A 15,058-nucleotide genomic window follows, 5' to 3' on the forward strand; every position below is an offset into this window, starting at 1 on the left:
TCAAAATTATCCTCATTGAGTTAATGAACAAGTTTAATTTTGTAAGGATGCAATTTGTGGTTTTTAAGAATTCTTCATGCGCTCGTATGGCTTATTCCAGCCATTGCTGATAAACCTCTGGTACTTAACCAATTGCATTATCGTCATTCACTACCCTTCTCCTGCCTATGAGGAAACATACATTTTCAGAACGCAGTGTTTCAATATTTACCAGAGTTTCACACATCTGAAAGATCATACACCCTTTCAAATTGATTTTTTACTCCTCCCAATAATTATTTACTATCAGTATCTTTGTTGAAACTAAATTTAAGAATTAAAAAAACACTGAAAAACCATTTCAAACGTTTTATTGTTCACTTACATATGCTATTGAATCATCATACTAATGGAAATATCTTTCACGTTGTTTCATTGATGTGAAAATTGTTTTCTGTCTCAACGTTATGATGGCCCCTTTCTTCCTCCTCATCAATTATACTTATATCTCTCACAGATGGTCGGTGACTCCTCCTCCAACCTTCTGGTTCTATGGGAAATTTTGTTTTCGTCAATAATCTTGGTCCCAGGAGTGTGATGAGGATCGCCCCGGTAGGTGCTGTCAACATTATTGACAGTACACACGTGGCCAGGATTTTATCAGCATATTCATATTCTATCGTGCCAATAGCAACCATTCCTAATGCTACTGGCCCCAAAGCAGCCTGTAAGAGAAAATTTTCAATATAGTTGCTGGTTTTTCAATAAAATGAATAATAAGCATGTGTCTAATTATCACTTGGGAAACATCTGTGTTCCGGAAAACCACGCACACTGGACAGTATCTGAATCATGAATCCAACCACCATCAATCTACCAAAAAAGAATCGTCAAGACTCTAGTCGATTGTGTTTTCGGGCTCTGTAATACAAAAGAAGGTTTCGAGGAGGAATTAGGCATCATCAAAAAATGATCTTCAACGTAATGGTTACTCCAAAGTGATGATGGAACAGAATTTGGCAAAAAGACAGCAAGAGCCTCGCAAGGAAGAGAAGCCGTCACAACTAGTGCTTGTCGTTCCCCACGTCAGAGGATTTTTGGAAATGATAAGAATAAGTGGGTTGTCTAACGACGCAATTAGCCAAGCTAACGTGAAGATACGTAATATACAATGTGTAACAACGAAAACTTAATAGAGCCGTTTTTGAATATAAAAAGTAGGATTTTTGAAAAAAGCTCGAACGCGTCGATTTCTAATCAAAGGGGGACACCTTTCAGACTAATCAGATTTTTTGTAGTACGTACCCCCTCGTAGGGGTGCGTCCGACGACCCTCATTAAGATAGGGAAACTAGGTCGAGTGGCACATTGTTTTAAAGGTCTTTCGAATACCTTCACAACTCTGTTAAAAGACAAATTGCCATAATAATAATACCGACAGACAACTCGGTAACTTGTATGCCTGAATAGAAAAAATTTCGAGCAGTTCTTCTCATCAGTTTTTTGTTACATGAAATCTCTTTTTAAAATCAATACCCACTTCACTTCTTCCAGTTTTCATTAGTACATCGTTCAATTGTTTTGTTTAAACGGGTCGTGTATTGTTATTTGTTTAAAAATGCCTACACTACTACTGAAAGGGTTTCAGTTATTGCTTTATTTTTTGGCAAAGACCAAAATGCTGATAGAACATCAATTTTATTTAACGAGCAAAACCCTGGTAAACACCTAAGCAGAAATCACGTTCTGGATTTGGTCACAAAATTCAGGGAGACAGGTTCGGTTTTAAATAAGAAAAGAAATGTTCAGAGAAGGGTAGTGAATGACGATAATGCGATTGGAGTGATTGGTCAAGTCATCGCCAATCCCAGGTTAAGTACCAGAGGTTTATCAGCAATGGCCGGAATAAGCCATATGAGCGCATGGAGAATCCTTGAAAACCACAAATTCCATCCTTACAAAATTAAACTTGTTCATGAACTCAATGAGGATGATTTTGACCGAAGACAGGATTTTTGTGAGGGCATGAATGAGAGATTAATGCAAAATCCCAAGCTGCTTTATAACATCTGTTTTTCGGATAAAAGCTCATTTTATTTAAATGGTTGCCTGAACCGTCACAATTGCCGTTATTGGTCAGATGAAAACCCAAGACAATACGCAGAAATACATACCCAACATCCCCAAAAGTTGAATGTCTGGGCCGGAATATTAGGCAATCATATTATAGGTCCATTTTTCATGGATGGGAATTTAACCGGTGATTCTTATTTACAACTTCTTGAAGAGGCAATATAACCTCGTATAGTTGAAATAATTGAACAGGATCCAAGATGTCAAGATGAATTTATCCATTTTCAACAAGACGGTGCACTACCCCATTTTTTGAATAATCATTTTGAAGGACAATGGATTGGCAGAAGAGGTCCAATTGAATGGCCAGCACGATCACTAGATTTAACACCACTGGACTACTTTTTTTGGGGATATTTAAAGTCTTAAGTGTATGCTACACAGCCAGCCAATTTGGATGAATTACGTCGTAGAATTATGGATGAATGCCGAGCTATAACTCCTGAGATGTTGAATAATGTAAGAGCAGAATTCGAACAAATTTTCTATTGTTGCATGGAGCAAAATGGCGCACATTTTGAACATTTACTCTAAAGTTCCTATGTGAGTTACCCTTATTAGGTGTTACTTTTTTTGTGTGTGCTTTAAAAACAATTATTGGGATTTATTAACCCTAAAACAGTTTTTCAAACTTTTCTGTGTCATCAGCATTCAAGGAAATCAGCAGGTTGTATTCGTTGTGTAGGTAAGTTTTTAGTATGATTCACTTTTTTATCAGAAGCATAAAATATCCACGTCAAAAAGCAACCTTCATAAGGAGGGGCCACTCAATTTACCTGAAATGTAAGGGTGGTAACCAACCCCAGCCTCCGAAAAAATCTCCTCGTAATAAACAAATAATTCTTACTTTTTTACGAAATCAAATGTACACGTATTATTAGCAGGTTGTCATGAAAAGCAAACATTTTTTTTATGAAAGTTCTGAACGTAATTTGTACCTTGAAAACAATTTGATTTATTTTGAAAAAGAGTTGAACTCAATCAAAATACCTTTAAATCTTCAAAATATCTCAAAAACTAATCGTTACCAAAATTTTCTTCAGACAGAGTTGTAAAGGTATTCGAAAGACCTTTAAAACAAGGTGCCACTCGACCTACTTTCCCTATCTAAATAAGGGTCGTCGGACGCACCCCTACGAGGGGGTGCTTACTACAAAAAATCTGATTGGTCTGAAAGGTGTCCTTCTTCAATTAGAAATCGATGTGTCCGAGCTTCTTTTTTAAATCTTACCTTTTATATTCAAAAACGGCTCTGTTAAGTTTTCGTTGTCACACACTGTATAGAAATCCGTTACCTATCAACTCCCGCCAAACGATCAACTCCCGCTAAACCGGTAAAGCGGAGATGGGAAAGAGGGGATAGGTGAATGCGTTCAAATGACCTATAAATAGTCATATTTCGGAGCAATAGTCCAGTCATCACCCGAAGACGATTGTGTATACTAACAATCGAAAGGTCATAAAGTAAGTTGGTTCGAAATCTTTTTCAATTTTGAATTTGATTTCGTGCTTATATTCATTCTCATTCTTTCAATTTTTCATTACTCTGCGGCGATTTTCATTTCGTATCTTGATTATTTTGCATTTCATCAGTTCGGACTTCCATTGTTTAATATGATATAAATTGATTTGAAATTCCTGAAAGGATCAATGACATTGGAAAAGTAGCTGGAAATAACAATGATATCAACCAAAAAATTTGAAATTACAATAAAATACAATCAATACCTAGAAAATCAAGAAATTCAGCTATTAACATGGGATGAAGATTAATATTTATAGGTCATTCGAGTGCTTTCAACTATTCCCTCTTCCCTCTCTCAGCTTCATCGGTTTCAGCGGAAGCTGGCCGTTTGGTGGAAGTTGATCGTGTTCCGCTTGATTAGAGGTTTCCATATGGTGCGTATCTCTACGCTAGCTTGACTGAATCCGTTGTTGGACAACATATATGCGGCTTCTTTGAATTTTCTCCTAAACCAGTGTTCCTCCTTTTGGATGATTTCAGCTTGAGCCCACTTGATGTTATGTTGATGAGTCCAAACGTGTTCTGCTATTCCTGATTTGCTGTTTTCTCCTCTCTGTGTGTATTTCTTGTGCTCAGCAATGCGAACCCTCAATGGCCTTTCAGTTTCACCGATGTATGATTCTCTGCAGTCGCAGCGTATCCGGTGAATGAAACTGGTTCTGATGTTGAACTTGGACTCAATCCTTTTTATCATTTCCGACAATCCTCTGATGTAGGAAAGTACAAGTATTGGTTGTGGCGGATTCTCTTCTTTGTGGAGCTCTTGCTGTCTCCTAGCTAAAGCCTGTTCCACCATCACTTTGGAGTACCCATTCCGTTGAAGGTCATTTTTGATGATGCCTAGTTTCCTTTCGAGACCTTCCTTTGTATTACAGAGCCCGACAGCGCGGTCTAGTAGAACTTCACTAGTTCGGACTTCCATTGTCTAATATATAAAATGATTTGAAATCCCTGAAACAGCTAAAAAAAAGAATTAAAAAATTAATAGCTGAAAATAACAATTAGGTATATTGAGCAAAAATAACCTGAAATGAAATAATAGTGAGATAAAATACAAGTAAAAATAGAACGATTGAACAGAAGATGAAGAAATAAAAATGGAAATTAAAATAAATAGTTCAGATTCCAAGCCACGTAATTCACGATGTTTCGATTGTTAGTATCTAGTGATCAACACCCGAGGGCGACATCAAGTGTGGGCTCAAGCTGAAATCATCCACAAGGAGGAACACTGGTTCAGGAAAAAATTCAGAGAAGCCGCATATACAACAACGCATTTAGCCAAACTAGCGTAGAGATAAAAAAAAGGGATTTATTTCCAACAGGAGTACACAGTTACAGGAAATGCTATTATTACAGAGTATATATATGGAATAAATATTAAAAATAAGTGAATGTATAAATGTATAGAAGTAAATGCTAAAACAAAGTATATATAAAATATTCCTATAAGTAGAATTTCAAATATTACTGGAGTTTTTTCCCCAACACCGAATTGTTATTTTTAACACCTCGCCACATGTTTCGATCACCAAGTGATCATCTTCAAAGAGGGAGATTAAAACTAAGGACTAGTGCGAGCTAATCCTACTTATGCTATAAAGGTAACTCATACAGGTGAACCATCCAGGCATACCAACCTAAATTAATTTTACAATTTTGCCTTATCTATTATTTTACAATATATGTTTATATAAAACAATTTTTTTTCAGCTATATAAAAATTAATTTCACAATATTGCCTCTATCCAAATTTATTTTTTTTTTCAATGAGTCCTTATGTAGTAATCAGTAAACCCAACAACATTATTTTATTTTAACAAGCTATATAGTATGCTCTTTGGTATAGGTCCATCATCGTTATTCATAATATTATTATGTTTACTTATTTCTACACTCTCATAGGCATCTAGTTGCCTGTTGTTGTTAACTTGTCTAACTAATCTTAATGAACTGAAGTCTATGGAATGGTTTTGTTGCAAACTATGATGGGCGACTGCTGATTTTTCAGGTCTTCCATATTTCAAGTGTGCTATGTGTTCCTTATATCTTACTTTGATAGATCTTTTTGTCTGTACATAATATTTTGCATCGCAGTCCTTACATTCAATTTCGTAAATTCCAGACTTTTTAGAATTCTTGACTTTGTCTTTTGGACTTCCCAAAGGGCTCTGTAGTGTATGACTTGTTTTAAAAACCACCTTCATACCTACTTCCTAGGAAATCTTTCCAAAGTTTCTCGTATATTGGTGGTATGGAACTGAGATGTATTTATCTTGGGTTTTGTCCTTTCTGAAAGTCAAGATTTCGTTCATTCCTAACCTAAGCTTCTTTTTCCTTATTATGTCATCTACAATACCCCTCGAGAAACCGTTAGTGTCTGCTGTTTTCTGTATTGTACGTCTTTCTTTTGTGAACCTATCATGTGTTAGAGGGAAAGTCAAAAGACGATGCACTAAAAAATTCAACCCAGCACGTTTGTGCTGTCCACAGTGATGTGAACTGTCAGGAATATACCTGTTCGTGCTTGTTTCTTTTCTAAATATATCGTATTCTAACCCTCCATATTGGCTCCTCATTACCAAAACGTCAAGAAATGGTAGTTGTCCATTATTTTCTAACTCATATGTGAATTTTATTGATGGACATCTATTATTTAAAATGGAAACAAAGTCGTCAATATTCGGTTTTATTGTATCGAATATCGCGAAAATATCATCCACATACCTTAGCCAAATCCTAGGAAAATACTTCGACTTTTCTTCGGTTTCCATTTCGAATCTGCTCATGAACAGGTCTGCCAGGTAGGGGGACAAGGGGTTTCTCATGGTGGTTCCTTCCTGTTGTTTATAAAAGCAACCTTCTACCTGGAACCGATTTGGTTTCATACACAAATTAGTAAGAGAAACGAATTCATCGATTTCGTTATTATTGAAATTATTTTTCTCTAGTAATTCCCTGAGGTATGGCAAGGTCTGTGGAATTGGGACGCTAGGAAATAAGGAACTTACATCAAAAGAAACCAAAATCTCACCTTCTTGAAGAACCACGTTTTTTGTATGTTGTATGAACTCTAAAGAGTTTTTTATACTTAAACCTGGTTCCGCAATAGACAAGGTTTCAAATTCCTTAGTGAGCCACTTTGCTATTTGGTAGGTAGGAGCTCCAATAGCTGACACAATAGCATTGATTTTCCCGGTTTGTGGATTTTTGGGAGGCAATATAGTTTCGACACCGTTGGGTTGGAAACTTGTAACTTTCGTTTCAGTTGAGGGGTAAGTATGTTGTCGCATTTCTTAAGGAATATGAGTAAAAGACGTCCTTAAGAAATGCGACAACATACTTACCCCTCTACTGAAACGGAAGTTACAAGTTTCCAACCCAACGGTGTCAAAACTATATTACCTCCCAAAAATCCACAAACCGGGAAAATCAATGCTATTGTGTCAGCTATTGGAGCTCCTACCTACCAAATAGCAAAGTGGCTCACTAAAGAGTTTGAAACCTTGTCTATTGCGGAACTAGGTTTTAGTATAAAAAACTCTTTAGAGTTCATACAACATACACGTGGTTCTGCAAGAAGGTGAGATTTTGGTTTCTTTTGATTTTAGTTCCTTATTTCCTAGCGTCCCAATTCCACAGACCTTGCAATACCTCAGGGAATTACAAGAGAAAAATAATTTCAATAATAACGAAATCGATGAATTCGTTTCTCTTACTAATTTGTGTATGAAACGAAATCGGTTCCAGGTAGAAGGTTTCTTTTATGAACAACAGGAAGGAACGGCCATGGGAAACCCCTTGTCCCCCTACCTGGCAGACCTGTTCTAGAGCAGATTCGAAATAGAAACCAAAAAAAGTCGAAGTATTTTCCTAGGATATGGCTTAGGTATGTGAATGATATTTTCGCGATATTCGATACCAAAAAATGAAATATTGACGACTTTGTTTCCATTTTAAATAATAGATGTCCATCAATAAAATTCACATATGAGTTAGAAAATAATGGACAACTACCATTTCTTGACGTTTTGGTAATGAGGAGCCAATATGGAGGGTTAGAATACGATATATTCAGAAAAGAAACAAGCACGTACAGGTATATTCCTGACAGTTCACATCACTGTGGACAGCACAAACGTGCTGTGTTGAATTTTTTAGTGCATCGTATTTTGACTTTCCCTCTAACACATGATAGGTTCAAAAAAGAAAGACGTACAATACAGGAAACAGCAGCCACTAATGATTTCTCGAGGGGTATTGTAGATGACATAATAAGGAAAAAGAAGTTTAGGTTAAGAATGAACGAAATCTCGACTTTCAGAAAGGACAAAAACCAAGATAAATACATCTCAGTTCCATACCACCAATATACGAGGAACTTTAGAAAGATTTTCAAGGAATTAGGTATGAAGATGGTTTTCAAAACAAATCATACACTACAGAGTCTTTTGGGAAGTCCAAAAGACAAAGAATTTACGAAATTGAATGTAAGGACACACAAAAAGATCTATTAAAGTAAGATATAAGGAACACATAGCACACTTGAAATATGGAAGACCTTAAAAATCAGCAGTCGCCCATCATATTTTGCAACGAAACCATTCCATAGACTTCAGTTCATTGAGATTAGTTAGACGAGTTAACAACAACAGGCAACTAGATGCCTATGAGAGTGTAGAAATAAGTAAACACAATAATATTATGAATAACGATGACGGCCCTATACCAAAGAGCATACTATATAGCTTGTTGAAATAAAATAATATTGTTGGGTTTACCAATTACTACATAAGGATACATTGAAAAAATAAATTTGGATAGGCAATATTGTGAAATTAATTTTATATAGCTGAAAATTGTTTTATATAAACAAATATTGTAAAATAATAGATAAGACAAAATTGTAAAATCAATTCAGGTTGGTATGCCTGGATGGTTCACCTGTATGAGTTACCTTTATAGCATAAATAGGATTAGCTCGCACTAGTCCTTAGTTTCAATCTTCCTCTTTGAAGATGATCACTTGGTGATCGAAACACGTGTCGCGGTGTTAAAAATAAAGATTTGGTGTTAGGGAAAAAACTCCAGTAAAATTCATTACTTCACCAAAGGTTCCAAACAGTGCATCATAAGTAGAATTTCAAAGAGGAATGAAAAATTGAGTATACAACACAAAAAGTTACAAATTATGCAATGTAACAGTACTGACAAAAAATTCATTTATAGTATTATTAAAAATGATTGTGGATACAAGATACCACTTGGATATGTATGCTGTGGATACAGCATACATATATCGTAGTGTTACTGCACATGAAATTCAATGGTGATCGTAGCATAATATTTGTGCGTGATGCTTCGCAATAGAATTTCAGATGGTGTCGACCTTCACTTCATGGTACCAAGAAATTGATCTCGGGTAAAACAACCGTACTGTCAATATTGTTGTTGAGTAATTTATGCGATAATTTTATACCAAGGATAACTCTCCTATTTTCCAAAGATGTCATATCAAATCGTGCCAACAAAATGTTATGATCGATGCCTCTCGTGGGGTATTGACCATCAACTTTTAGACATAAGTATTTTAGAAACTTCCTTTGCACGCTCTCCAATGATGTTTTTTGGAAGTCGTAAACCGGATTCCATAACAAAGAGCCACACTCTAACTTAGATCTGGCATACGCAAAATATAGCAATTTTGAGGTGGCAATACTTTTGTAGTTCTTGCCATTTCTGTAAATGAATCCAAGCATCCTATTTGCATCAGCAGTCATATTCCTTATATGTGTTGTAAATGTTAATTAACTGTCGTATGTTATACCAAGATCTTTTATCTCATGTACGCGGTTGATTGTAGATTTGTTGATTGAATAATCGTACATTGAAGTTCGCTTTTTTGTTGTTGATAGATTTATTTCACATTTGGATACGTTCAATTGTGGACGATTACTATTACACACAGGTTTGATTACATCTAATCCATGTTGTATACGTTGGCAGTCAGTAAAGTCGTCGATTTTATAAGATACTTTCAGGTCGTCTGCAAATAGTAGGCTAGGAATATTCAAAGAGGTTGCCAAGTCATTAAGAGAAAAAATTAAAAATAAAAGAGGTCCAAGATTAGAACCTTGTGGTACCCCAGATGTGACTACGTACTGGGCCGATTTGAAAGACTCATATTCGACGAATTATTTTCTGTTAACTAGATATGATTCAATTAGAGTAAGCAGTTGGTTAGAGAGTCCCAATTTTGTCAATTTGCTGAGAAGAACGTAATGGTCTATTTGATCGAAGGCTTTTTGAAAGTCTAAATAAACAACATCGAATTGTTTTTGCTTGGCCAGGTACGTACAGAGATATTGATTTAAACATGCAAGATTTGTCGTACAAGATCTTTGTTGTACGAAACCATGCTGAGTAGGAGAAATAACTTTTTGAATATGGGAGTACGAAGAGTTTAGAAAAGTTACATAAAATTGAAATTGCCTTGTAGTTTGTGGTATCGCTAGAGTTGCCTTTTTTTAATATCGGACGAATTCAAGCCGTTTTCCACTGCTCAGGGAAGGCACAAGTTGATAGAATTAAGTTGAATATGCTTATTAGTGAGTTTATTTCATAATTTTTTGAAGCAGTAATTATATCAATTTTAGAGAAACCAAGTATACACTTCTGAAATAATTAACGATACGCAACATATGGAAACTCTGATCAAACGGAACACGACCAACTTCAGTCAAACGGTCAGCTTTCGCTAAAACCGATGAAGCGGAGAGAGGGAAGAGGTGAAAGCACTCGAACGACCTATTAACAGTCAGATCTCGAAGAAATAAGTTCAGTTATCACCCGAAGACGATTGTGGATACTTACAATCGAAACGTCGTAACTTAACTTGTTTTGAATTTTTTAATTTTTATTTTTAATTTTTTTTTTGTTAATAATATTTTTTAATTTTCAGCTTCTATTATTATTTCAATTTTAAATTTTTTTGGTTGTTGCTTGTATGATATTTCTTTGTAATTTCAGTTTTTTGTTCAATAATATTGTTATTTTCGCTTAATCTTTTATTTTTTCAGAGTTATCAAATCACTTCATATTATATTAGACAATGGAAGTTCGAACTGATGAAACAGACCTCTTATATCTCATATCAATCGTTCTTCAAAAAAGACAGTTGCAAAAAAGATCAACCTTCATAAAAAAGTTTAACATCGTCGCATACATTTATTTCAACAGAAATATTCCTAACCTTAGCATTTTGAGAATAATATGGAAACACTGGGTTTTCATTCTACCATTTTGGGGTAGAAAGTAATGACATACACTGTAACTATTACTTTTTTATCTCCAGTAATCGTTGGTATTTTTGATATATCGAATATCCAAAACCAATAAAGTAATGATGATGATTTTACCTGTACTGTTGCTTTTGCCATCCAAGCAATTGCCACGAATATTTTTTCTTTCAGGTTGAGTTCGCATCCTATTCCAACTAAGATTGTGCAGATGATCCTCAATATAGTGGAAGCGATAAGCATCCCCACACTTATAAGAACCACATTTCCTTCCAACTGGTTCAGTTTTACTGATGCCCCGGTTATTCCAAACAGAATGGGTTCGAATATCATCCAGAATATTTCAAATGCTGTAGCAGCAGGATTATCTTCTATGTCCCATCCTTGCCTTGACCAACAGACAAGGGATGTGAATGCAGCTATAACGCAGCCCAATGGTCCAGCTCCTCCGTATCCAAGCACATCACTCCCGAAAACTGCAACCAGTCCTCCAACTAAGAGTAAAATTATTCGTAGTGGGATGAGAAAGGGATCATTACGTTCTGGAGAATAATTACAAATAATTCCCCATAAAACTCCAAATCCGATACCTGAAAACAAAGGGATTATCATTTCATTAATGATGACGTAGATATCATGAGTATGTTTTGGCACATGTTGCTTTTGTGTGAATCAAATTTGAAAGATCATCAATAGTATGGAAACCAAAGCCAGTGGTGCTTATGATATCAATAAAGAAATGATTTATATGTGTTTTCTCATAATGGTTCCCATTCTGTATCTGTAGAGTAGGGAGGGTGAGTGTAATGCCATAGCACTTAGGCCACATGTGACCCATTGTACATCCTCTCTAGGAGTTGTCCCCCTAGGTCATCGTCCATTCTGTCCTTTCCAGGAAGGTGGACAGGTCGCTGGGAGACATCTCCTTTATATCGGCAGGTGTAGGCCAAGACTCGCCGAACACACACTCTCTTATTGACGATAACTCCGGGCACTCGCACAGGACATGCCTGACAATCTCATCTTCCTGTTCACACATCCTGCATAGAGGATGTGTGAACTATTCCCATATTATGGAAGTGTTTCCTTAGTTGACAGTGGCCAGTCAGAAATCCTACTGTAAGGCGTAGATTTTTCCTGGTTATCGCCAGATATTTCTTCGGCGCCAGCTTCCCAGGGTCGCCCAAGGTGATCCTGGTAAGATTACATCCTTTGATTTCATCCCATCTCCTTGAGTCTTAAGCATGGATGTAACATGTGACTAGTTCCGCAATTGTCGAAGTCATCAGGCCGTGGGTGCCACTGGGTCCCAAAATTCTTAGTCCAGCCGCTTCCTTGGCTAAAGAGTCGGCAATGCGATTACCTTTACTCTTGTCGTGCCCTTTAACCCACCTCAGGATAATGTTATTATCTACCGAGGCTTTGGCTAAATCTTGGTGGCACTCTAGTACTAGCCCTGAGGTAACACGCTGTCTGTTCAAGGCTAATAGTGCTTGTCTGCTATCAGTGCAGATTGTTATGTTTCTTCCAGAAATTCCTTTCTTGGTTATTTCTTTTGTGGCGATTGAGATACCAGCCAGTTCTGTTCGGACCACGCTGGTATTTCTTCCCATTCCCCACTTAATCCTTAGGCTTAGTGACCTGGAGTACACTCTGCATCCTGAGCCTTCTTTGGTTTTTGAGCCGTCTGTATAAATCCGTATTGCATTTGTAGCATCTGACTCTGTGTTCTGATTAATTTTTATTTTGTAGGGTTTATTAAACACAAACTTGGGTTCAATTGCATCACTTGTTGCCTGCAGCAGAGGTTGCGCAGTGAGCGCTTCCCGCCATAGGCCCAGCCTCAATTGACCCATTCCTACTTCGAGGTTTACACCAGCCGTGCGCAATCGTACCATGGCCATTAACGCAACCTCCTTAACGTACAGATCCAGAGGGGTCAGACCTGTGATTAATTCCATTGCCGCCGTTGGTGTTGTTCTCATGGCTCCTGTGATGTTTAAACAGGCCATTCGCTGTATTTGATATAATTTTTGGATGGCCGTTGCTTGTAGAACTTTCGGTCCCCATGCAATGGCGCCATACGTTAACATAGGTCTTATTATTGCAGTGTAGATCCAGGTGACCACACGGGGTGAAAGACCCTATGCGCGTCCCACTGTCCTCCGACATTGCTCATAAGCCACGTATGCTCTTTTTTCTCTACTATGTAGATGAGAGTTCCATGTTAGCTTCTTGTCGAGGATAGTACCAAGGTATTTCACCTCTTCAGAGATGTTTAGTTTGCTTTTGAAGATTTCGGGAGGTTTTAAGCCCGTTAAACTTCTTTTCCTGGTGAAAAAGACCATCTCAGTGTTCTTGGGATTGATCGACAGTGAGTGTTCCTTGCACCATGTTTCTAATAATTTGAGCCCATCCTGCGCTCTACCGCGCAGTGTGTTTACAAATTTGCCGGTCTGCAAGATAACTATGTCATCTGCGTATGCAATTGTGTAGAATCCATTTTTGTGATTTATTAGGGTATTCAGAACTATGTTCCAGAGAAGGGGTGATAAGACCCCTCCCCGTGGACATCTCCTCATGACCAGTCCTTTCACTGTGATGTCTTCTACATTCTACTTATTGCTCTGCTAGAGAGCATCTGGAGTATCCATTCTCCTACTACCAGGGGTACATTCCTGGAGTGTAGTTGCTGGGTAATTGTTGGAAAGGTTGTTTTATCGAACGCTCCCTCGATATCTATGAATATACCCAGGGTGGATTCTTTGTTGTCCAATGATCTCTCGATTCTGCCAACCACATGGTGAAGGGCCGAATCAGTAGACCTTCCCGGGGTATATGCATGCTGATTTGGATGAAGTGGGTTGTTAACAAGTACTTCATCTCTTACATACCGCTCACATAGCCTCTCCATGGTTTTTAAGAAAAACGATGTGAGACTAATTGGTCGGAATGCTCGACAAGTGTTTCAATCACCATGTGATCATCTTCAAGAGGAAAATTGAACTAAATCTGCATACAATAGATACCTCTGTGGTATTTCATATGAATCTCTCACTATAACATTCAATGCTGAAAGTGTTGAATTAGGCAGAAAACTTGCTGGAATAATCATTCTGTATGAATTACTGCACAACAATGTGGATGCTATGGAGGTGTTATCTCTTATAAATTTTTGTGCGCCTCATTTTAGAACTAGAAGTACAAAAGCTTTTTACAGCCGACTGGCCAAAACCAATTTGTACCTCAAGTCACATATCTCAAGCATTTGCAATAATTTCAATTCAATTTTAAATTCGTGTGATATCAATTTTGATTCCCTAGAATATATTGTTGACAATGCATCTCAATATATCATGGAGAATTTTCAATTTTCCGGTATAGTTTTTTTTATTTCATAATATTATAATTTTGTCGTTCTTTTTTTCAAATTGTTACTCTGTAATTAATTATAAGGACCTAAATTAGTTTTTTAACATACTTATTTAACCCTATAAATGGTTTTGAACTGTTGGGTAATGAAGTCTATTATTATTATTATTATTATTTACGAGCCGCACATTCGCTCTTTGGTCCCGCATCGTCCATTATCGAGATGGACCGTTGTACATTTATCTATCCCGAACCTTACACCGATAGGATGCATATGTTCTTCCACCACCCCATCATTTTTTTTATCATTACAATTATCATTATTGTATCCAGATTCTTTGAAAATCCAAATCTGATATAGTTGCTGTGGATATGAAATGATGATAACTCACCTCCAATAATAGATACCGGTCCCTGAATTATCAAATTTGCCAAAGAGCTGTCAGAGAACACTATTCCCTTTATGATTCCAAAAAAAGCAACAGAAAAGGCGTCGTCGATTCCAGAAACTGCAATAATGAGAGAAGGAATTCCTTTGGCAACACCATACCCCTTGATCCTGAGCCTGAATAGGCAAGGAACTACAACTGCTGGAGAAACTGCAGACACGATAGATCCTGTAAAGTAATAATTAGAACAGTGAACGTGATCAATGATTTTTGCATAATTTGAATATCATAATGTTCGTTTTTCTACACCCGTACTCTAACAATACACTTATATGACCATAATCCGTTTCATAATGATATCCA

General features: G+C 36.9%; 1 protein-coding gene across 3 annotated transcripts in view; it reads right to left on the reverse strand.

Moving 5' to 3' along the window:
* Window positions 1–334: 334 nt before the first annotated feature.
* The window catches only part of Nha1 (Na[+]/H[+] hydrogen antiporter 1), a 95,273-nt gene continuing 80,549 nt past the window's right edge, over window positions 335–15,058 (reverse strand). For all 3 annotated transcript variants that reach the window (XM_074176628.1, XM_074176626.1, XM_074176627.1), the window contains 3 exons: window positions 14,699–14,923; window positions 11,055–11,524; window positions 335–704 (listed from right to left, as the gene is read on the reverse strand). In XM_074176628.1, the coding sequence (XP_074032729.1) occupies window positions 402–704; window positions 11,055–11,524; window positions 14,699–14,923 (998 nt within the window). In that variant the 3' untranslated portion in view covers window positions 335–401. The remainder of the gene's footprint in view (window positions 705–11,054; window positions 11,525–14,698; window positions 14,924–15,058) is intronic.

Source organism: Leptinotarsa decemlineata, unplaced genomic scaffold, assembly GCF_025532065.1.
Source record: "Leptinotarsa decemlineata unplaced genomic scaffold, Ldec_3_MD MMD2_tig00001973_RagTag_RagTag, whole genome shotgun sequence".
Lineage (NCBI taxonomy): Eukaryota > Metazoa > Arthropoda > Insecta > Coleoptera > Chrysomelidae > Leptinotarsa > Leptinotarsa decemlineata.